Genomic DNA, 23,084 nt, shown 5'->3' on the forward strand with positions numbered 1-23,084 from the left:
ACCGGAAGTTTGCCGCGGGGAACTCAGAAGCTAAGACAGTGCGCTTTTTAAGGGATTTTGGACTTCACCTCCCAGAATCCTAAACTCTTGGCCAGCATGGCTCAAGCTTCTGGGAACTGGAGTCCATAATCTTTTTAAAGGCCGTGGTCCCCCAAAGTGTGCTGCTCTTCAAGGGATTTTAGACTTCATCTCCCAGAATCCCAAGCTATTGTCCAACATGGCTGAGGCTTCTGGGAGATGAAGTCCAAAATTCTCTTATTAAAAGGCACAGTTTGGGGAAACCACTGAGCTAAGACTTCCTACTCTATGGTTATATCATTGCTTAGAGCGGCCAGCTCCGAAAGGGAGCGATGATGAGGCGCCCAAGTCACGTGACTGGGAACGTAGGACAAAATGGCCGCGCCCATGGGACTTTCTGGCGTATTGTATTTTTTTCCTTCTCTGAGGGAGGCTCCAGGAGTGTCTCCTCAGGTGGGCTCCCGCGCTGTGTCCGCTTCCGGCTTCTTTGCCCTCTAGTTACCCAAACTGTGCCCTTTAATAAGAGGCTTTGGACTTCATCTCCCAGAAGCCTCAGCCATGGTGGCCAGTAGCCTGGGATTCTGGGAGCTGAAGTCCAAAATCCCTTAAAAGCGCACACTTTGGGGACCACTGGCTTAGCTTCTGATTTGAGCAGGTTTTGCCTTTTGTCTCAAGACCTTCTAAGCCTATAAATCCCAAGACTCCATAAGGAGTCCCCTACATTATTGATATTCCCTGAAATAATAATAATAATAATAATAATCATTATTATTATTCCCTATTAACAAGGGAATGGATCTAAGCGATTAAAAAAAGCTTTCCCTGCGTTTATCAACTTCGTTGCTGAGGTGAGATTTTGCTTGTTTTTTTTTAATATTCTTTATTAGTTTTAAAATAATAATAAAAACAAAACAAAAGAATAGCATAAAATCATCCAATCCCATTCTTTTTGTTTCATTGTGTGCTGGGTAGATTTAAATCGGAATTTTACTATGGTCAGAAGTTAAAAGTTATAGTGCTTAAAATGAGAGCAAAAGTTGTTATTCAGGTCAAATTCCGAAACGGCTCCCAACTTAACATTTTAACCCAAATAAAAGGAAGTACTGCATAAACAGCTTAAAGACAGTGAAACAAAACATAAAGATAAAAGATTGATTGACGTGGGATGGAGACGTATGTTAGGATATCCAATGAATATACTGTACATGGGTGTAAATCCAGTGTAAACAATGGAAATGTGATTTGTAGTTTCCTTTGTTCAAAATGCTATAAAAACTTGGTTCATTTTAGAATCGTGGTCCCAGTAATTTGGAAGAATTTCTTGCTGAGAACAACAGCTGCAGCTAAAAATAAACATGTTTCCTTTCCAATCGACTCCTTGGTCTCCCTGCTGAATTCTGGTTTAAATTCAGGGGTTTAAGATAATCAGTAATGTATAACAATTGTTTTCTGAGTTCACATCATTATTTATTGAGTTTTCCACCATCACTCCTTGACCTTTTCTTTCATCTTACAGTTGTCTATAACAGAGTTTATTTTATGTCCCAAACCCTATTCAGGTATTCTACTATTTTAGCTGAGGTGAGATTTTGAATGATGATGGGTCTCTCAATACAGAAGTGTAGCTGAAGAAATAAGTAGGGCAAGTAAAATGGTGAAGGGTCTGGAAACCATGCCTTATGAGGAAAGTCTTAGGAGCTGTGTATGTTTAGACTTGAGAAGAGATGATATGGTAGTCCTCTTTAAGTATTTGAAGCGATGTCATATTGAGGAGGGAGCAAGCTTGTTTTCTGCTGCTCCAGAGACTAGGACCTGGAACAATGGATGCAAGCTACAGGAAAAGAGATTCCACCTCAACATTAGGAGGAACCTCCTGACAGTAAGGGCTGTTCAACAGTGAATCACGTTCCCTCAGAGTTCATCCAGTTTCATCCCTGGAGGTCTTTAAACAGAGGCTAAATGGCCATCTGTTGGGGATGCTTTGATTGTGGTTTCTTGCATGGCAGGGGGTTGGACTGAATGGTCCTTGAGGTCTCTTCCAACTCTACAATGATTCTATGATTCCATTGAGTTGTGTGGCAGTTGCCCCACAGGAGATGAGGGTGTCTCTACACAGTAGAAATAATGCAGTTATTGCAACTGCTTTGGCTGCATCTGCGCTGCAGAAATAATAGTCCTGGGATTTCTAGTTTTCAAAGGTCTTGGTCCTTCCCTGCCAAAGAATGCTTGTTCCTCCTAAAATTACCAATTCCAGGATTCTGTAGGATGAAACTATGGCAGTTAAAGGCTGTGTCTGCACTGTAAAAAATACTCTAGTTTGATACTTTAACTATGGAATTCAGGGAATTGTAGTTTGCTGTGGCACCAGAGCTCCCTGACAGAGAAGGCTAAATTTGCTTCCTGGCGCAATACAAGGTGCTGGTAATGACCTATAAAGTCCTAAATGGCTTGGGCCCAGGGTACTTGGAGGACCACCTATCCCCATATAATCCCCGCACACTCAGGTCGGCAGGGAAGAACTTGCTGGAGGTCCCAACAGCACGTTATGTGAGGACCTCGCAACGGGCCTTTTCTGTATCGGCCCCTAGAATATGGAATAATCTCCCAGATGAGCTCCGCTCCACCACATCTTTAGATCTCTTTAAGAAGAATCTTAAGACCTTTTTCTTCTCCCAAGCCTTCCCCCCATGAGATGTCATTTTATGTTTTACCCCCTCTGTCGATGACCTTGCAATGTTATGGATTCCCCCCACTCAGCTGACCCTATTGTTGTTATTGTGATTGTTTTTAAATGCTGTTTTAATTGTTTTATCTTGATGTATTTTTTATCTAAATCTTGTATGCTGCTTTGATCAAAAGTTGGAAAAGAAGGATAAAAATTAACTTTTATTATATTATTATTATAAATGTCTCACAAAACTAGATCTCAGAATTTCATAGCTTTCAGCCATGGCAGTTAAAGTGGGGTCAAACTGCATTGTTTCTGCAGTGCAGATGCACCCACAGTGTTGTCAGACTTCATTGTTTCTACTATGTAGAGGCACCCTCTTTTCCTGTGGAGTAATTGCTACAGAACTCATTGGAATGAATTATTTCTTGAGTAAACCACGCTTCTGGCTGCACTTTTGTACTGAGAGGTCCACCATTCAAAATCTCAGCAACGAAGTTGTTAGACATGGGAAAGCTTTTTAATCACTTAGATCCGTTCCCTTATTAACACGGTGTTATTATTATTATTTCAGGGAATAATAATATAGGAGATAATGATGCTGAACTAAATGGGCTTTAGTTTTTTGTGGGTTTTTAGGGCTATGTGGTCATGGTGGATAGAGAATCTATGTATAAAGGGGTACATTAATTAGAACAGTGAGTCCTGCCACACCTCAAAGATTAACAGGAGCAAAAGCTGTGTGTGAATTGGAGACTGGTTCAGACTTCATCTGATTTAAACTGTTTAGAAATGCCTGAATGGGTTTTTAGATCACACATTAAGATGCCAGGGTTCCTGTACACCAGGGATGAGGTGGTTCTCTCTTCAACTGTGTCTGGCCTTTATCTGTTTTGATTAAGACTGATGTGACTTTATTCCAGTGACATCTGCAGGGTGACCGGTTCCCATTTCACCTGTACCCTGCATGAATAAAGCAAGAGTTGTAGTGTGATTCCTGTAAGAATATTAAAATGAATGCCTGCTGCATATCTGTTGCCTCATTGAAGCCAATCAACTGCAGTTTGGAATACTTTAAAATCAAAGTCTTTCAACAATTTAACCTCAGACATTGTGAGGAGGTTATCTCTCATCAGCTGCATTCCTAACCATAATTTCCAAGGCATAAGTCCCATTGGTACTGCAAGATTTACTTCCAAATAAAATGCCTGGGATTTTTTTAAAGAGATCTCAGAATGTTTGGGTCAAAATAATGATTTGTTGTTTTGTACCTTCAAGTAATTTCTGATTCATGGTGACCCTATCATTGGGTTTTTCTAGCAATGTTTGTTCCTTATCCTGCCCATGACAGCGAAATCCTTTTATAATGTGGCACTGATCCTATTATTATTGTTGTTGTTGTTATTGTTATTTATAGTATTTATACCCTGCTCTTCCTGCCATTGAAGTGGCATTGCACTAATGTGATCTATTAATTCAAAAAGTTGGTTAGTGCCACAACAATGACAGGACAATGACAGGATCAACGCAATGTTATTTGAAAAGCTTTTTGCACAATCACTGTGACTTGTGCTTTCTGGACAGGTTATTGTCCAGATAAGTGTGATGTCATCTGAATGTCCTTCCTGCAAAGGTGCAGGAAGGACAGGGACGGGACAATGACGTCCCGTCTTTTGTGTGATAATCTCCTATAATCCCAACATGCAAATTATTACATCAAGAAAATGATAATCTACTAGTAATTCCATAACATTTACTTCTTCTTTTTTCCAGGACAGTATTGTTTTAAGCAGCTATAATACCCAGTTGAAAAAAGAATGCTTTGAAAAGCAACAGAAGAAGCAGATAATGTCTGTTGTATGTAGTTTGTCGGCTGGGTGGATACTGGATCACCTCTCCTTCATAAACAAGTCTGGCTACCAGCGGTGCCATTCCCAAGACTGTTCTGGCTGGGTCTCTTTGAATGATTCGCTCAGTGCTGCTTCCTCAGATGGGGACGTTACTGGGCCTGCAATCCTGGGAGTTGCAGATTTTTGTGAAAATGATCCTGTTTGTGAGATCAAAAGTTCAGGCGAAAAAGCAGATCAAAAAATGTATGTGTTCCGGGAAGAATTTTTTAATGTGCTGAAACCACATATAGCTGTAAATTCTCCAACAGAACTCCAGCAAAGGAATTCTGTGTCCCGTCTAGAAAATGGTGAATCAGAACCACAGGAAAGAACTAAGAATGAGGAATCTTGCATCTTTACTGCTAAAGCTAAAAAGGTACAGTATATACTGTATAGAAAAGTTCCTGCAATATCTTCTGGCAATAGAGTTCTGTCAGAATTATTTTAGGGGAAACAAGAATTCTTCCACTAATTTTGTTTTATTAGTTACAAACTGTTTGTGGAGGTCAGTAGCCTATCTTTACGTGGGTTTTGAACCATCTACAGATGTTGGTCATTCTGCTGGTATATTATATGCTTGCAGCATTTATTTAAGAAATCCCATCAAATAAATGCAGTTTTACTAGAGGGATAGAAAATAGGTCCCCTACTAGAATGGGCTTACATTTTATTATTTTAAGGAGCTTCAGAATATTGTTGGCCTTATTCCTCCCATGGCATCATAATTGTGACTAGCTCTGTTGAGTAACTTGACAAAAAATTAACATGTGTTTGCAAGTATATTACCATCCTGGTCACACTGATGTCATTGAGTTGTAATCTTGGAAGGAAATCTAAATATATAGATTTTGATGGATTTGAAATGGTGTGCTGTATTAATATTTTCGTGACAACTGTAACGTTTTAGCAGTTTGGGGATACGTTAGCAACAAAGCTAATTAATTTTTCAGTGTTTATGTTCAATGCTAATTTAATTTTAACACTGTTATTGCTTTCAGTTAATAGAAACTAGTCTAGAACAAAAACAACGGGGATGTGTACTATATACCATTTGTTAGCTACATTGACATTTCAGCTACACTGAAATGAAGGTCATACAACTGTTCTTTTTCAGTAGGATTCATGCATAGTTATGAAAGTAGAAGTAACAAAAGTGAGACACTATTTCCACTCACTCTTTTGAAATCCCTGTTTCTCCACCAGTGCAGTAAGACTGAATGAGAAGTGACACGTGAGCAAAAATGTCACAATTTTCATAAAAAGTCCAGACCTGGGAAATGTTGTTTGTGCTGTTCATTAACATTAAACAGGCCTTTAGTTTTTAACATTAAAAAAGCATTTAGTCCATTGACATTAAATAGGCCTTTTTGTTGCTATTCATTGCCATTGTTCAGATGTCAATTGGTATGTATTTTCAACTTTAGAAACGGAAAAGAAGCAGTGAACTTAACCATGGTGAATGTGATGCTTTAGAATATCATCTAAAGGTAAGTCTGAAGAATAAGTGAGAAGTGAGATAGTTTGCATGACTTCATATGAACTCTTCCGTCATTCTGGTCGAAAGTACATTAGAGCATTTATCTGGTGTAAAGTTCACTATGCTAAGTCATGCCTAATTTATAAACGTTACTTAGAAATACTCTGAAATATTTTTCCTAGTAACTTCAAATAAAAGGGCATTCTAAGTAACACTATTTTTAAAAGAAATGAGAAAATATCAAAAATGGTTAGGCTCTCTCTGTCTCCTGGGGAAAGAGACTTCCATGAGGCTTTTCATAGAGAGCTTATTGAAAAGGAAATAACTCAGTAAAGTCTCGTACTGGTACCAATAGGAAGAAACAAAACTCACTGAAGTTACAGCGGGGCAATGTTTCATTTAAAGGCAGAAGACAAACACAAGAAGGGGATGTAGGAAACACTGAAAGGCAACAACAGTTTGGATGCTATCTGAATTATTTGAATACACTATATAAAATGACTGAAGACAAAAATGAGAGGTTGTTCCTTAAATTCTTAATAAAGAGCTGGTGCCAGCATATTTTTTTTTAACTCTGATGAACATATAATGCATAGGCCTTCAGTTCATGTTTTGTTTGTTGTTGTTGTTGTTAACTGCCCTTGAGTCGATCCCAACTCTTGGCAGCCCTGTGGATGAGACATCTCCAATCTCCCCTATGCGCCACTATTCTGCATAGGTCCTGCAGATTCAGGCCCGTGACCTCCCTGTTTGAATCTAGCCATCTTGGCTGCAGTCTTCCTCTCTTTCTACTACCTTCCTAGCATTATTGTCTTTTCTAGTGAGGCATGCTTTCTCGTGATGTGGCCAAAATATGGGAGAGTTCAGCCTTTATCTGTTTGTCTTTTTGGCCATCCACAGTATCACCAGCACTCTTTTCCAGCACCACATCTCAAATGAGTTGATTTTCTTCTGATATGCCTGTATGGGCCCTATGAAACCCTAATTGTGTTGAACTAAAACTCCATCTTCATACAGTTTGGTGCTTTATGTTGTAGTTGTTGTGTATCTCCGAATTGTAAACAATTTATGTTGACTCTTAGGGAATGCAACCAAAATTTATTTGCTGGGATTGTTTTTTTTCTTTTTGTGTGCCTACAAGTTTTTTCAAGATGAGGAATGTTCTTTGAACTTCTGCCAAATTTCCTTTTGACATGTTAATTGAGTTTGAAATGCAAATTAAATTAGCACCAACACACATAATTAGGTAAATGTTCAGTTTGTCTTTTATTGTCATCCTGGAAATCTGTGAAAAATACTTCTCTCAGCCCTTACAGGGAGAGACAAATAACTTTTTAAAAGTGGGACTTTAGAAATGAATAATTATTCTTAAAAATCAAGTTCTTAATGAGACGGAAAAAAATTGATTCGCCACAACACTACTTTTGTGTTGCCTTTTTTGTGGCTGGAGATATATATTGGTCATTTCCAGTCTGTTGTCCACCATTTTGTTTTCCATATTTGGTAGTATATTTTAGTTAACAGTACAATTGATTCTGTCTGTGTGAAATGTAGCAGTTGAATTGGATCTATTCTGGTGATTTTTACTTCCCAATTTCTCTTATGGCAGCTTCCACCTTACTTTCTAGAATGTGAGGTTCATTTTTGTATTGGTTCTTCATTCAATGTGTCATTCATTTTTTCATCTTTTTTGCATGGCTCTTCAGTGTATTGCTTCCATTTTCTCTCTATTCCTTCTTGATCCTGTAGTATATTCCTATTTTGATCATAGAATATCCCCTCCCTTGGTTTGAACTTTCCTTTGAGTTCCTGGCTCTTGTGGAAGAATTCTCTCATCTGGCTGTATGAAGAAGGCATTTGCAATTAATAAATTGTTGGCCTCACAAAATTCAATCACTCTCTCATCTGTTTCTTTTCTTGTACCTAATCCAAATTGTCATACTGTTTTAGATTCTTCTTGAATGCTAACTTTAGCATGCCAATTTCCTGTGATTAGTTTGAAATCCTGGGTTGGTGTGTTGGTGTTTTTCTTCAACTCCTTAATAGAATCTTTCAGTTTCTTCTTCCTCTGCCTCTGTGGTTGGCAAATATACTTGGATTATGATAATATTGACAGGTTTCCCCTGAAGTATTATTAACATGATTTGATTACACTTTGCATTGAATCCTTCAACTGCTTTTTCTATCTCTCTCTTTAGAATGAAGGCCACACTGTGTCTTCAACTGGTGTAATCCTACCCTTTCCCTTTGTTGTCTGTAATAGAGAGAATGCAGGGCAGACAACACTGTAGTATCCCTAGTCAGATGAGAGATAACATGGATTTTGAGCTCCTCTATCATTTCAAAGTAGGAAATTCCTTGGGGCTGAGTTGAGGAGGGGTAGGGTTCCCTGAAACTCTTAACAAAAACATTCTTCCTCTGGATTAAAGTATGACCCATTTGACTGATTTTTTGGTTTAACTTCTTAGACATGTACTTTTCTTGAATAGAGTAAATATCTCAAGGGTATTTTGTCTCATTTTGGAATTGTAACAAATAGCAATATGTGAAATAAACCTTGAGTGTTTGGATACAAGGTTGAGTGGGAGACTGCTTGGATAATTGGGTTTCCACCCTCTTCTCCTTACTGCAGTTCTATAGCTATCCAAAACAAAACTAAACAAACACGCTCTGTTAAGAGTTGAAGTCCTTCTCGAACAAAATGGGCAGAACTTTTGCACATGGAACACCCAGATAATTTTTATCTTGTCTCCCCCATCTTGACATAGACTGCAGTCTTTGTGTGCATTTGGCTATATGACTCTAAAACTAGGTTCAAATTAATATAATTTTTGTCTTAACTGTTGCTACATTTGCTTTAATTTGTACATGTAAAGCCTGTACACCTGAAATATCTAGAGTCTATTTTGCCTAAAAGGCAATAAATATTGTATACATCTTTTTAATGGTACTTATTTGTTCCTCGCTCTTAAAAAATTTAAATCTTAGAACAAGTTACTGAAGAGCAGAGGTGGAACACTGTTACTCTCTAGATGTTTTTGGCTTACAGTTCTCTTCAGCCTTCCAGTGCATAGCCAGTGGTGAGGGACTGTGGAGGTTGTAGTCAAAAAACTTGGAAAAGGTACAATAGACCACCCCTGTTGAATGTGCATGCATTGCAGCTCCACAAATACACAAATATTTTTAGAACTGAGGGCCAAAACAGATGGCCCTGAAGGAGTGGATTCAGTCTGCCCCAGAGAAAGCTGGATCGGGGCTGTGACAACCACATGCCGTGGTCCCAATCCAGCTTTTTGCCAGCTCAAAAAGCCAGCTTTTCCATCGCCACCACAGCTTTGCGGCATGTGACGTATAAATGCCGCACTGCCAGAGCACTGCAACGCTGCCCGCCATCTGGTTGGGCAGGCAGCATGACGCCGGCTTGGAGGCGGTGTGAGGTATGTGTCATCTAAACCTCACACCCCCAAGCTGGCACTTACTGCCAGTCTGTTCTGGCCCTAAATCACTTTTTAATGGACAGTTTGCTTCATGTAATTTCCCATTTCATCTTTTGTTGCTATACAGATCAGTGGTGTGATTTTGAATGGTACAAGGAGTTTAGTCCAGGAGGGTTTCAGAAGTGGTTTCCTGTGGCCTGTTTCATCAGAACAGTTTTGTGCCAAGATTCCTGCTGCAAGACACCATGATTGTGGTTTAGCTGAATTATGTGAGATGGCAAAGCAGTTTCACCCTGTGACTGAAGATGAGCAAAGAACTATATGCACAATAAATGAGGAATCTTGTGTTCCAGAACAAGTTCAGCTTTCCTTTGTTACGGAAAATACCACAAACTATGCAAAGATAATAACACTAATGGGACAGAAGTATCTGTTTCCTCCCAGAAGTGCATTTCTTTTGTCTGATATTTCTTTTATGCAGCCTCTTTTGGACTGTAAGTACATTTCCTACTAAGGTTATACAATGTTCAATGTCTACAATGTAATGACTCATTAGTATATTGACAGAGCTGATTTTTAGAAGGGAAGGGATTTAAGAAGAACTCCAGTCAGCTTCAGTTCCTGAAGCTGAATGTAGTTGTAATATATATTTTATTCTGAGCCTGCCTTATATGGCAGTTTGCTAGCTTCAGCAGTCTCCATCTCTGTCTTATGTAATGCTACGATATTGGGAAACTGACAGTCAAACACAAGCCCTGCTAATAAATGATATGCAGCATATGGTAATTTAAATATGAAATAAAGATAATGAAAAGTATTATTTTATGCGTAATCAGAGTTCTCAGTATAACCCGAAGTACAGAAGATGGAGTCTTGGGGATGTTTTATTAGTGGTTTCAAAAACAAGAAAATTTAACATTCCTTTTGAAAAACATAAAGATTAGATATTTAAGATTTGAGAAGCATTTGTATAAATTTAAATGTATTGTGATTACTGAAAATATTTCGTTTGTTTGTTTCCTTTCTAGATAAAAAAAAATTCGGCATAATTGTGATAGATCCACCATGGGAGAATAAATCTGTTAAAAGAAGTAATAGGTAGGCTTCAGTATTAAAAAAAACCCTAAACATACATTTGCATATGTTCAGCATGTTCCCTTCAGATATTGATATAACTGTGTTAGTTCTATGTCAGCTCACAATTTATGGTTCTGCTAGTGCGATGAAAGAGATACAGATTTTTGCAACAGGCTGTCTACACAGATTGGAGACCACTGTAAAGTCTTAAGAAGAGTAACCTAGGGACATCTTAGCATGTTTTTGTTTGAGTTCTCTTTTTTTGCTTAGAATCCTCAAATGTAATGGGTTCTGATGCTTAGTGTTCTATTAAATGGAAATCCTACATTAGAATGCATGGATCTAATTCTCCAATGGGTTACCACAATTTTATATTAGTAGAACTTCAATTAAATTGAATCATTTTAATATGAAAGGTTTATAATGCAGTGGGGAATCTGGTCTTAAACCTTTCTGCAATGGAAATATTATAGTTATGCCGGTGTTAGGGGAGTTAGCTGAAAGAGGCTGCATCCTTGTAAAAGTAGAGTGATTTTGGAGATTCTAGTATGGAACTGTTTTATTATTGAAAATACTTTGCAAATAAACATAGAAACCTGCAAATGATGTATCCCTGTGCCAGGAGTTTGTGCCTGGGGAGTGTTCAGCTCTCAGGTGTGCTTGTGATTTGGTTTTACAAAAGATGCTGGGCAAGACAAAACTAGCGTTTGAGTAGTAAACTGAGGAAAAGATTTAGAGTATTTAAAGTAAGTGATATTGAGCAAAGCCAAATCAATATAATTTCAACATCCATTTAAAGCTGGAATGAGAATAGTACAGCCCATGGACTGCATGTGCTCTCTAAGGACTTCTATTTGCCCTCCTTGACTATTAAGAACAATTTTTCTGGATTTAAAATGGAGAATCAAGCCTCCAAGGGGCATGATTGTAGACTTAACTGCTATGTCAGGTAATGTACACATTTTAACAGCCTGAAATAGAATTTTTAGGAAATCAGAGCTGGCTGTCCATTCACCTCTAGCTTTTTTTTAAAGGTGGGTGGCACCCTCATAGATCTCAGTAGTAATGGAAATTTGGGCATGTATGGCCCCCAGATCCTCTGTAGTCACCCAGCCCTGATTTACATACAAGGGACTCTTAAGGATCAGGACCAGCCTGATAGGCATTGATCTACACCTTTTTAATATATCCAAATGATAACTTCTGACCTGCACCTTGATATCAAGTGCATCTTGACCTGAGTAGCTGTATGGCCCTAGCATGGGATCTAAATAACAGGTTCCCACTGAAACAAAGGGAAACCATGGGTTTTGATATGAAAACGAATTTCCTTTCCCAGCTCTGACGATGGGTGAGATCATGCAAGGAGCTGTCTTAAAGCTGCTATCAGGCAGATGTCTTAAGGAAGTGTCTCTCTTTGTGATTGAGGGGGAGCCAGGTGAATCAAAGGAATGGCATTTGCATAGCCATTTGGATCCCTACTCTGGCAGAAACATTTGGTGAGACCAAAACATGGATCTAAGATGTGAAATACACTTCAAACATTTTCCTTTGATTGCCCTTTGTCTAGAGACCCTGTTAAACCCTTACAAGGTCTCCTAAATTTAGGGATGTGCTGCTACCAGCCACTGGCTGCTGCCAGCCACTCTCAGCTACTGTCAGCCAATGGCCTGTCTCAGGTCGTTTGCAGCCAACATCTATGTCAGTTTGAAGTCAGAGTCTCTCTGACTTGGTCTGCTAAGCCTTAAATATTAAGCAGACTTACAAACCCTTACACAAATTGGACTTCCCAAGATAGAACCTCTACATCAGGTGTGTATTTCCATGAGAAAAGCCTAATATCTATCCCACATCTACCACGTTATTTCCTGAGACTTATATGAATGCATGTGCCTGTGTGTTTGAACCCGTTTCCAATAAAAGAGACATTGATGGTACTTAGAGCCTCTGCCTCATTTCTGGATTTCTAGTTCCTGGTATACAGATCGAAGGGGCGATCCCTGACGTGTAGTAACAGGCCTCCTCTTGTGACCTTGAGCTAATTAAATTCCCCATTGATAATTTGGTCACTGTTCACTGTTACAAGCCATACCATTAGACAGAGTGAGGCAACTGCTCCAGGTGGCAAATGCTAAGGAATGACTTTCCCCTGAGACATCTGGCCATTTTCCTCTTTTACTGGTCAGAGCTATCTGTGGCACACTCTGTCTTTTCTCACTCCCTAAGGTAGCCTGATGTTCTCACATGTGGTGGGAGATGTCATGTAGTCACCACTTTTGAAAAAAGATCAAGCTACCAGTCCAGTTGACCTGTATGTTTAGAAGAGTGTGTGGCATTTTGTTCTTTCCTCAGGCAGCAATCTGTCTTGAATTGGTCCTGCTAGGGATGTATACAGCCATTTCTTACAGTATTATAATGTCATCATTGCTTGCAGGTCAGGGGGGAGATAAGTCTTGTCACCTTGAAACGTCAGACAGGCCTAGTATACACCCCCTTTACTACTACCAACTTAATAAACTGGAAGAAACAGATTGGATCCTACAGGGAGAATCAGGACAAGGTGTCTGATTTGTTTGCTATCATTGTGGTTTCTCATAACCCCTGCTGGGAAGAATGTCATGGCTTGTTAAATAGCTTTTTGACTCTGGAAGAGAAGCATATGATTTGCTCTAAGGCAATAGAGATGGCTGTCAGTTATGACCATAATGTTCAAATAGATATCAAGGATCTAAATCTGAATGTTAATCCACACTAGAACTATAATGACCTGCCTCAATAACAGCTATTGTATAACTTTAGATCCATAATGGCTCAGGCCTTAAAGTTGGCCATTCCATGGCCTAAGAATATCTCAAAAGTTTATGAGGTATGATACAGACAGGATGAATACCCTTCTGCTTATTATCAGAGACTTTGTGATACCATTAGAAAGTTTACTGACTTGGATCCTAGAAATCCGATGAATACTAGGATGTTCAATATGCTTTTCAAAGGGCGGTCTGCACTTGACCTTCAAAGGAAATTACAGAAGCTGGAGGGAGCTTCAGGAATGTGTATATCTCAGTTCATTGAAATAGCTCACAAGGTGTTTACAAATAGAAGTTCTGAAGAAGAGACAAGGAAATAGATATGGAACTGTAGGCCTCCCTGCAAGCTGCAGTCCTTTCAAGAGAGCCACAGAAAGGGAGAGGCAGAGGAAGATTTCAGTGCAGTGAAAGCTTGGGGAAGTCAGAGAAAGGCAGAGAACAGGATGAGAAAAGGGCTGGTTTAAAAAGAAACCAATGTACTTATTGTAAACAGGAAGGACACTGAAAAAATTCATTGAAAGCTCATAATGAAAATCCCTCCCTAAGGGAGGAACAAGGGGCTTATGCGATGCTACAGTTTGGATTGAATTGAACTGGGAACATTTTCTTTTGTAAAGGTTCACATGAGAAGCTTCTAGTTTCAATGGATGTGAGAAACAGACTTGTAGATTTTCTGCTAGACAGTGGAGCTACTCATTCTGTAGTAACTAATTTTAGAGGGCCTCTGAACAAGTTCAGAGTTCTTGTTGTGGGAGTGTCTGATCAGAAGAATGACAAGCCCTTTTTTTCTGCAATTGGAAATTCCAGACTTGAAATAGCCTTGTTGCTAGATGAGAAAAAGGCAGAAGAGTCTTAAATGATGTCTATCCTTTGGTTTGGGCCAGGGAAAGCAAAATTTGTTATAACAGTGAAAATAGAACTGAAGTCAAAGGCCCATCCAGTTCATGCATGTCAGTATCCTGTCAGTGTCATTACTTTCTTGGATGGAGAGGTAAAGGGAGAAGTTTAGATAGAGATGAAGGAGAAGGATGAAGCAGCACATCTTGTTATGGGACATGCAAAATAAAGAGCTGTCCTAGAATAGCATAACAACCCCATAAGCCAATAGTTCCCAATCTTTTCTGTACCCCACACTCATAGGAAATATTTGATTAATGTTCGCACCCCCCTACAAAAGTAATATCACATTTGAACAGGAAGATGTCCAATTTCTAATTTTTGAACCACATACAATACTGTTGGTGAACAAATTGAACTTTAAAACATAGGATTTAAACTCAGAGCATAAAATGCAAATCTAAAATGAGCAATTTCTAATTTATTCAGAAAAAAAAGTAATGACTCATCACTCAAGGACACAAGCCACTATTTCTTGCCCCCCCAGGAGTGCAGACACCCCAGGTTGGGAACCTCTGCTCTGAACACTTCCATGAGATTTATAAATTATTATTATTATTATTATTATTATTATTATTATTATTATTGCTTACTGCGAAGGGACAAACCATGAAACAAATACCAGTGCAACAATTTCTACCATTGAAGATTACCGTATTCTAGAAAACAAAAGCCTTGTTTAAAGAAAAGCTGTTCATTTGACATTATGAAGGCTTCACAGTCTATGCCTATTTAATGTACAGTTTGATACTAGGCAGCAATAGTCTAAACCTACTGACATCAGTGGAGTTAAACAAGTATAATTCTTCACTGAATCATATTTGGACTCCTGTTTCTTAGGGTCAGAATATTTCTCAACCTTATTTACATATTTATAGTAGCATTTTTACCCTGCTGTTCAACCCAAAAAAAGATTCTCAGAGTGACTTGCATATAGTCATTAAAAACAACAAAACAACCCAGTCCCTGTATGCTGGCTCACAATCTAAAAAGGAGACAGCACAAAAGGAAAAGAGAATTGGGAGGTTATGTGCTGGCCTGGGGTTGGAGCCAAGTAATTTTTCAGTAAGGCTGATGGAATGACCCTGCTGCCCAGTCATCTCCTTCTCAACGTTGCCAATTTCCAAGGAATTCCCCGGAATCCAGGGAATTTAATTAATTTCTTTCTGGGGATTTTGACTGAATATTCTGGTAAATACTGGAGAATTCCAGGGATTGGGATTTTGGTAAAACATTCCAGGGAATATCTTTGAGGCTTGTTGGCAACATAGTTGATAGAGGTGGCCTTTCAGCAGGGCTAGTGAAATGACAAGCCCTTTAAATTATTATTATATGTTATTTTATTCATTTATATTCTATCTTTTCCCCAATAATGGGACTGAAAGAGGCTTACAATTTATTGAAACCAGTTCAGATTAAAGCTGTACAAAAAAAATCAGTAAAATTATTTTAAAAACAAGCAATTTGTAGAGTAAAGCATTTAGTCTTCATTAAAAGACAATATTAAAATCCTGTCAATTCTTAAGTTTTTACCTGTTGGTCTCTTGTAGACAGGGGAAAAAATACTGGTCTCCTGAATACTGGGCATGCTGGCTGGGACTGATAGAATTTGAGTCCAAGAGTGACTGAAGGGCTGTAGGTTTTCTATCCATGACTTAAGTCATATTTCATATTTCAGATTTTTTTTTATAAAATATATATATTTTTAAAAATATTCTTTGGTAATCCAGTCTCTATGCACAATTGATGTTAGAAATCACTTCTTAATATGTTGTTGCAACCGGTAGGTGATTAAGCAGGCTTTCAATTTTGATGGTATCACATTTCACCACTGGATGTCACTATTGACTCAGATTTAATGTGTCTAAATGTTATTGCAAGAAAAAGTTTGCAAAAGATTGTCAGACTTTTGAGGAGTGTTTTCCTCTCTTGCTTTGAGCCGTCTCACACTTCTCAATATATCTGTTTATAGGTACAGGTACTTGTCTCATTGGCAAATCAAGCAAATTCCTGTGCCAGCCCTGGCAGCTCCAGATTGCATTGTGGTCACATGGGTGACTAACAGACAGAAGCATCTGCGTTTTGTGAAGAGTGAACTTTATCCCTACTGGTCAGTGCATGGAGTGGTAGAATGGTTCTGGGTGAAAGTAAGTTTGATTGAATTTTTTTAAATTTGTTTTTTGTTTTTGGTTATGCTGTATCTTTAATTCTTTCTCAATAACTTGTAGTTTTTACTTGCTGTTGCTTTTGTGTACATCTAAGTTGTTTCCGATTTATGGCGATCCTATTGGGTTTTCTTGGCAAGTTTCTTCAGCAAGGGTTTGCCATTGCCATCCTCTGGGAGAGTGTGACTTGCCCAACGTCACCCAGTGGCCGAGCCTGGATTCATACCCTCGTCTCCAGAATTGTGGTCCAAAGCTCAAATCACTACACCCTGCTGGCTCTCAATTATTACTTATTAAAATTTAATATTTATTTTATATCTCAACATTTTTCTTTCATTTTTTAAGCTCATGTGTTGACAAATCTTCCCTATTTCCCTTCATGAGCAAGTTAAAATTAAGGGTGTCACCTAAATTAAAGTATCATTTCACTAAAATACGTGTACACTAGATGGGGCAGAATTCAGGATTTCAGGATCTGTTTTGCTTTTTATTAGAACCCTGAGATCCACCACCTGGAGCCAGCTTCCAAACAGGGTTTTAGGCAAGCAGCTATGTGCTATGAATTAAGGAACACGATGCCTTGGAATGCATGTTTTACCTAGGAATTTGTGGTCAGTTCACAGGTCTTTTCACATAAAAATCCAATCCTTATTTTTCTCCCAAGTGTTCTTTTTAAAGCAACCTAGGACAATGAACACAGGTATTGTGCCCTTGAGAGTAACAAATCCCTGTCTATGTATTGAAAACCATCCAAATATCTATGAATAATTCCTGATTTAACTTTTATCAGCACCTGCTTTACCAGGGGCATCACTAGGAGGTGTGGGAAGTGCCCTAAGGGCGTGTGTGACACAGTGCTCCCCAAACATCTACCTTTTGACAGAAATGAGCTGTGGCATTTCCTGGATCTCTTTAAGACACTGAAGAGATGGTGTGAATGGGGCAAAGCTCAGTGGGATGAGAAAGGAAAGGCCCCAGGCTTTAATTTTTTAAAAAATTTAAAATTATTACAGTTAAAAGTATTTTAAAATTTTCTTTAAAAACATCACATCTTATCAAATTTTCACTTTAACAACTTGAAACAATGTACATGTAAATACATTTAGACTGCATATGATATTGTAATTTTAAGGTATAATTGTAATTTTGCTAGTTGTTTATGTCAAAACTATTGTTGTTATATTCAATGATATACATAAATTACAATTTATAAGTAACATTAGTACAAAAAACATTACTAAGGATTCTGTATGGTGTGGAATGGGAGGAGATCAATGAGGTGGTGACACCATACATTACTGCACTGGGTGATGCCAACCCTAGTGACGCTGCTCCATTTTACATGCTACTCAGAACAGGTTTCAATGAATTCATTGAGAAGTACTTTCAGGTTAGTGGGTGTAGGATTTCAGCCTTAATACATGAATTCTTATGTAACTGAAATTTCATAGCAGGTAACATCTTAAAAGAGGCATTTTCTTCTGAGTGAGAAGGAGGAATGCCTTTTCTAAGGTGGCACTGAAAATCTAGGATGGCACCTACCATTTACTTCCTACTGCTCTCCATTAGTTTTCTCCAGACAAATGTGTTAACAGCCATTCAGTTCCCAGTGCTCCGTACTTTCTTTTCCGTGGTCTGCTCATTTTTATCATTGCACCCACTGTATTTGTTTTTGTTAAACCCCAGCCCACAAATCTGCTAAATGTGGCCAATCTTCATTGCTGGTCAGAGCCACAGGGATAAACATTTGCCCTCCCCCAAACCTTCTGTGAAATCAGCATGTTTAGAAAGTCCTCATATCCTGGTGATTTTCAATAAATGAGAATAAAATAAGTATTAAGCCCCCCCCCCCCACTTATTTTGGCAGTTTTGTTTTGTTTTTTTCTTTCTTAACTTTTAAGGCTGGAGACACACTTGGGAAAAGGCCAAGTCTATAAGCTTTGTTTCTGAGTAAATAAGACTTATAGTCTAAATTTCCTTACGGTACATATGTTAAGAAGGTGCTTGACCCCTGTGTGAAAGTGGGGGCTGCTTTGGTTCTATTTAAAATCTTAAATCTCAAAGAACCAGATAGCTACTTTTTATTTAGGAAAAAACAAACAAACACCAGTATGTGGGCCTAAAATTATGTAAGGGGTATAAAAGCCATCCCAACACAAGGAAATGGCCAACAGAGCTTCTTCCAAAGAAGCCTTGTGGTTGCCATTGGCCATTTTAGGCTTATGTTCATGAACCCCATTTTGCAATTTGGGGCTGAAGACTGGGTAGACCTCAGGTGGCACATGGGCTATATTCGCCCCTCTGCAGTTTTACACATTCTCTTTCCTGATCAACTGACAAGTGATACAGCTCTGAGACTGTGTTCTCTAGTAAAAATTGAGACATCACATTTAAGAATGCTGACATAATGAGTTGAACCTTAAATTGTAAAAGATTGAAGGATTTTCTACTGTGGATTCAGTGGTTGTCCTAAGGCTAACCCATTATGATTCAACCTCACTGTTAATGGCACTGAGAATTAATTTCCCTTCCATACAATTTAGGCAACTCATTTGGTCATATTTTGAATTTGCTGTTCAAATCTCCAGTCTATACAATGTGTATTTGTGTATGTATCCATCCCAGATTACATCATACGAGCAGTGCCGTTTATCTTCAAATTACCCTTTTCTGTATGAGAAGTAGACCTCAACATATTAATAGAACAAGCACATACAAATAGATCATGTAAGCTTGAAGACTCCCTACCTCTGGACTAAAGTGAGGGGAAAACTTTATTAGAATAAATGAATTGGGAAAAATACATTAATTTATATTCACAACTTTGATTTTCCATTTTTTTTCTATCAGATTACAAGGTCTGGAGAGTTTGTATTTCCATTAGATTCTGTTCACAAGAAGCCTTATGAGGTTCTTGTAGTGGGTCGAGTCCAGGGAAGTACAAATGTGCCATTAAGGTACGAGTTCATTGATTTCTCTATATTGTTAATAGGCGTTATTATTGTATGACATTCATTAAGAATGCACAGTTGAAGCTGCAAACAAGCTTCAAGGAGTGAGAAATGGCCTTTATTAATAGCATAATTTGAAGACTGAAGTATGCTTGTTCTCTAGCTTCCATGGAACATTAGCTAGCTATAAAATATTCTAGTCTTTTTATTTTCATTTTGCTTTAGCTTTCTTACTCGTTTGTCTGTTTCCCCATGATGCTGCAAAATCCAGTTTTTTCAAAACATTGGTTTTGGCAAGTCTTGTGAGCAGATGCCTTTAATTGATGGGCCAATTATTACTAAATAGTTGGGTGGGATGTCATTGCAAGGCCAAGATCATTAGATGCTTTGAGTGTTCTTTTAATTGGAAAGCAAGAGAGGGGAGGGGGATGCTGACACATTCAGTTCCCTTACCCCTTACAAATCTTTGGATATGAACATAGGAGCTGAGCTCCAAATTGCAATTTAGGCTCATACAAAGATTGTACTCTATTCTATGTGGAATATTTCATTTTTGAAACTCCACAGTTTCCTTTTTACTAGGGGAAGGAAAACTGGTAACTGCTATAGGAGAAGCAGCAACAACAACATTGGCTCCTGGCCAGAAGTGGTTGTTTGACATGGTTGAAAACAGGTAGTGCAGTAAAGCCACTTGATCTAATGTGCAAGTGAATAAAATGTCATTGAGATGGAAAAAGATCACTTCAGCAGTACATGAACTCTCCTGGTGACATTATATAAACTGGTTAACTCTTATATCTTCCTTATTTAACTAAGCAAAAGCTGCAACCATCTCTTCTCTGTGCTATCTCATGTTAGCCCTGCAGGGATATTGGTACTTGCTGCCAGATGAATCTTCTGTTCCCTTGAATTAAATATAGATCTGTTTGTTAAGGGCAGGCAGTATTCTACAGTTGAAACATATATTGGTTGTAGTTGTCTTTTTCCTGTTGTCTTCTTCCTTTATTGGCTTTGCTTTTGCAGAAGCTTAAGAAATGTTATAAGCTCTCCTTTATCTTTCAAGAAACAAATACACTTAACATTTAGACATTTAGCTTTTCTATGACTTATGGTCTAATATGGTGGTGAAAGAATGTTTTCCATCTTCATCATCATCATCATCATCATCATCATCATCATCATCTTGTGTTGAGGTTTGGGGGCAGGAACGCACCTATGAAAGCATCAGTTTTTTTATCAAGGTATTTGTGTTTCTTATTTGAGAGCTCTCACCTTTTTTTTCATTTATACAACAGGATCTCAGAAGGTAAAGAGCTCCCACCAATTCCAGCTCAAAAATTAATTGTCAGTGTACCCTGCACGCTTCACTCACATAAACCCCCTCTTGCAGGTATGTTCTTGAAAAAACTCTGTAAACCAGCATATTTTTGTAGGGATCGATGCTTTCATTGATTGATAACACAGGGTAGAGGAGTTAGGGAGTTGAGTACTTTTGTTCATTTATCTGTAATGTTAGTTTCTGATGGACAAGACCTTTCCTCTGACATTAGAAGGAACTTACTATAGAGTTCAATTTGCATTTCACACTTCTTAGCTAGATCACGGTGGCTATCTAATTTGCTGCTTTATGGTTTGCAGTTGCTATAGCTACTTTTAAAAGGAGTTTGATCTTCAAGAATTAGTTGACTATCAGATCATACCCAATGCCTTTCCTGGGAAGTTGCACTTGAGTGTTTCAGCTAAAGGTCTCTGCACATTAGTTACAGTTACAGAAATTCTTACAGGTAGCATTTGGTTACACGATCTATCTGGTATAACTTAAGATGCTGATCCTGATCCATATTTGAGTCATATCTATTTCATAACTATAACTGATCTATAAGTATTCAAAAGATTAAAACTTCTGTCATGATGAATACATTTAGACCAATCACAGGATGTTCTATAGAAGAAGCAGTGATTCATTGTAACAGAAATATGGAAAAGTGGAAGAGAATGGCAAACATGGAAAAAATACTCAAAAATATTCAAAAAATGGTTGAAATCATGTTTTTGCATGTTGAGAAACCCTGATGAGAAGAATTGTGGACTGACAAGAAACTTTGTAGTTCAGGCCTGATTCTACACAAAATTCACACATGGTTTCTGCAGAAAATTATTTTAATTACAGTAGGACTTTATAAGACTATGATAATAAGTTTGTAAAAAGCATAGGATAAGATTTCTTATTGCTACAGTACATATAAATGACTTTGAGAAAAATAGATTCACTTATGCTTTCATAATACTGTGTACCTAGTGAACAAGTCAAGAAGGAGAGAGATATCTTTTCAACTATTCCTTTTAAAAAGAACACCTTCTTGAGTTGCAGCTTTTAAAGAAAGCAAAGAGAAGCTAATGCACAAAATGTAATTATATAAAAAATGATATCTCCATTCTCCACATTATTATAAAGAACATGAAAAGATGAGAAGATAGTTACGGACAAGAAATGCCTTCCATACAAAAATTATTATGACCACAGTCCTGTTAAGCCACCCCTACTCTGTTTAGAACAAACTTCATGACTTTCAAGATTATAAGAAAAGGTTATGAAGAGCACTTGTCATTTAGTTCTGAAGAAAAATAAAAACAATTAAGCAAAAGAAAACACTGTTAATGAAGAAGCACCATGATGATTGCTGAATTGGCAAGGCTAGATGACATCAGCAAGAATTTTCCTTCTTTCTTTTAAAAAAACCGAACACAATCTTAATGAACACAATCTTTGTTTTTATTGGGAAAAGGAACCTGATAGATGTTATACTTTATCTCAAAATCTGGCAAACCACTGAGTCTGAATGAAAGCAAGCTGTTTCCAAAGAGTGCATAGAAAACTAAGAAACAAAGTTCAAACAAATAATCTCCAGAATAGAGTCTGTGAGTATATTTCATAACCATGTCAGTTGCTGTAGAAAAATAAAGTATGTGTAATCATGAAAAATATATATCTAGATTTGCCAGTAGAGGGAAGTGGTTCCAAATTCTTACCCTATTTTGAACAATATGAAAAATGAGTGAAAAGTTGGAATGAAGCACAGGAAATCCCAGTCAGCTACATACATTTATGCTTTGTTTTTAGAAAGCTACCAGTGTAGTGATATTAGCATTTTTCCTTTGTGTTTTATTTCTTGTTGCATTTGCAGAGTAGTGTTGATGTGTATGTAGCCATTTAGTGACTGATTATAACAATTTATTTCTCTGCAGTAAGAGGAATTTGCAAATTAAAGCAAGTAATCAAAAATAGACATTTTGTTTCCTGCAGTGCACTTAACTCTAGGAGTTTCTAATGATACATGTTCTATGTTTAATGCTCACAACTTTGATGTGTCATTCTAACTGTATTTAAGCTATTCTCTGTAAATATGGAAACCAATATTCAGTTTAGATTACAGCAGGTTCCCCCCCCCCCCCCCCGCTGGTTCTAATTCATGTTGGAGAAGGAAAAGACACTTCCCGTAGAAACATGTAGCTTAACATAATATTTCATCCATCTAATGGAGTGGGTAATGGTCTGTGGAACCTCCTGTCATAATGAATTTGTTAGTCCTTTAACAAATTTTCAGCAGTGCTTTAATCTTTGAGACTCTTTGCTAAAGGTCTACTCTACTTCAAAACTCAACCAGACAAGCTCTCTGCATTGTTTACATACATTTGTT

At 37.9% G+C, this 23,084-nt stretch overlaps 1 protein-coding gene across 6 annotated transcripts in view; it reads left to right on the forward strand.

The window, feature by feature from the left end:
• METTL4 (methyltransferase 4, N6-adenosine) overlaps positions 1-23,084 on the forward strand; it is a 38,082-nt gene that overhangs the window by 9,279 nt on the left and 5,719 nt on the right. For 2 of the 6 annotated variants that reach the window (XR_016280607.1, XM_089517134.1), the window contains exons 1-8: positions 23-471; positions 4,460-4,951; positions 6,000-6,062; positions 9,617-9,983; positions 10,518-10,587; positions 16,243-16,417; positions 19,286-19,392; positions 20,682-20,776. Coding sequence is in view for 4 of the 6 variants with exons in the window: in XM_089517134.1 (XP_089373260.1) it covers positions 394-471; positions 4,460-4,951; positions 6,000-6,062; positions 9,617-9,983; positions 10,518-10,587; positions 16,243-16,417; positions 19,286-19,392; positions 20,682-20,776 (1,447 nt within the window). In the remaining 2 variants the exon portion in view is untranslated. Of the gene's footprint in view, positions 1-22; positions 867-4,459; positions 4,952-5,999; positions 6,063-9,616; positions 9,984-10,517; positions 10,588-16,242; positions 16,418-19,060; positions 19,163-19,285; positions 19,393-20,681; positions 20,777-22,172; positions 22,306-23,084 lie in introns of those variants that run through there. The other 4 variants (XR_016280608.1, XM_089517135.1, XM_089517137.1 and 1 more) reach the window with 4 other exon arrangements.

The sequence above is a fragment of the Sceloporus occidentalis genome, unplaced genomic scaffold, assembly GCF_023333645.1.
Source record: "Sceloporus occidentalis isolate IW3139 unplaced genomic scaffold, rSceOcc1.0.p SCAF_3, whole genome shotgun sequence".
Lineage (NCBI taxonomy): Eukaryota > Metazoa > Chordata > Lepidosauria > Squamata > Phrynosomatidae > Sceloporus > Sceloporus occidentalis.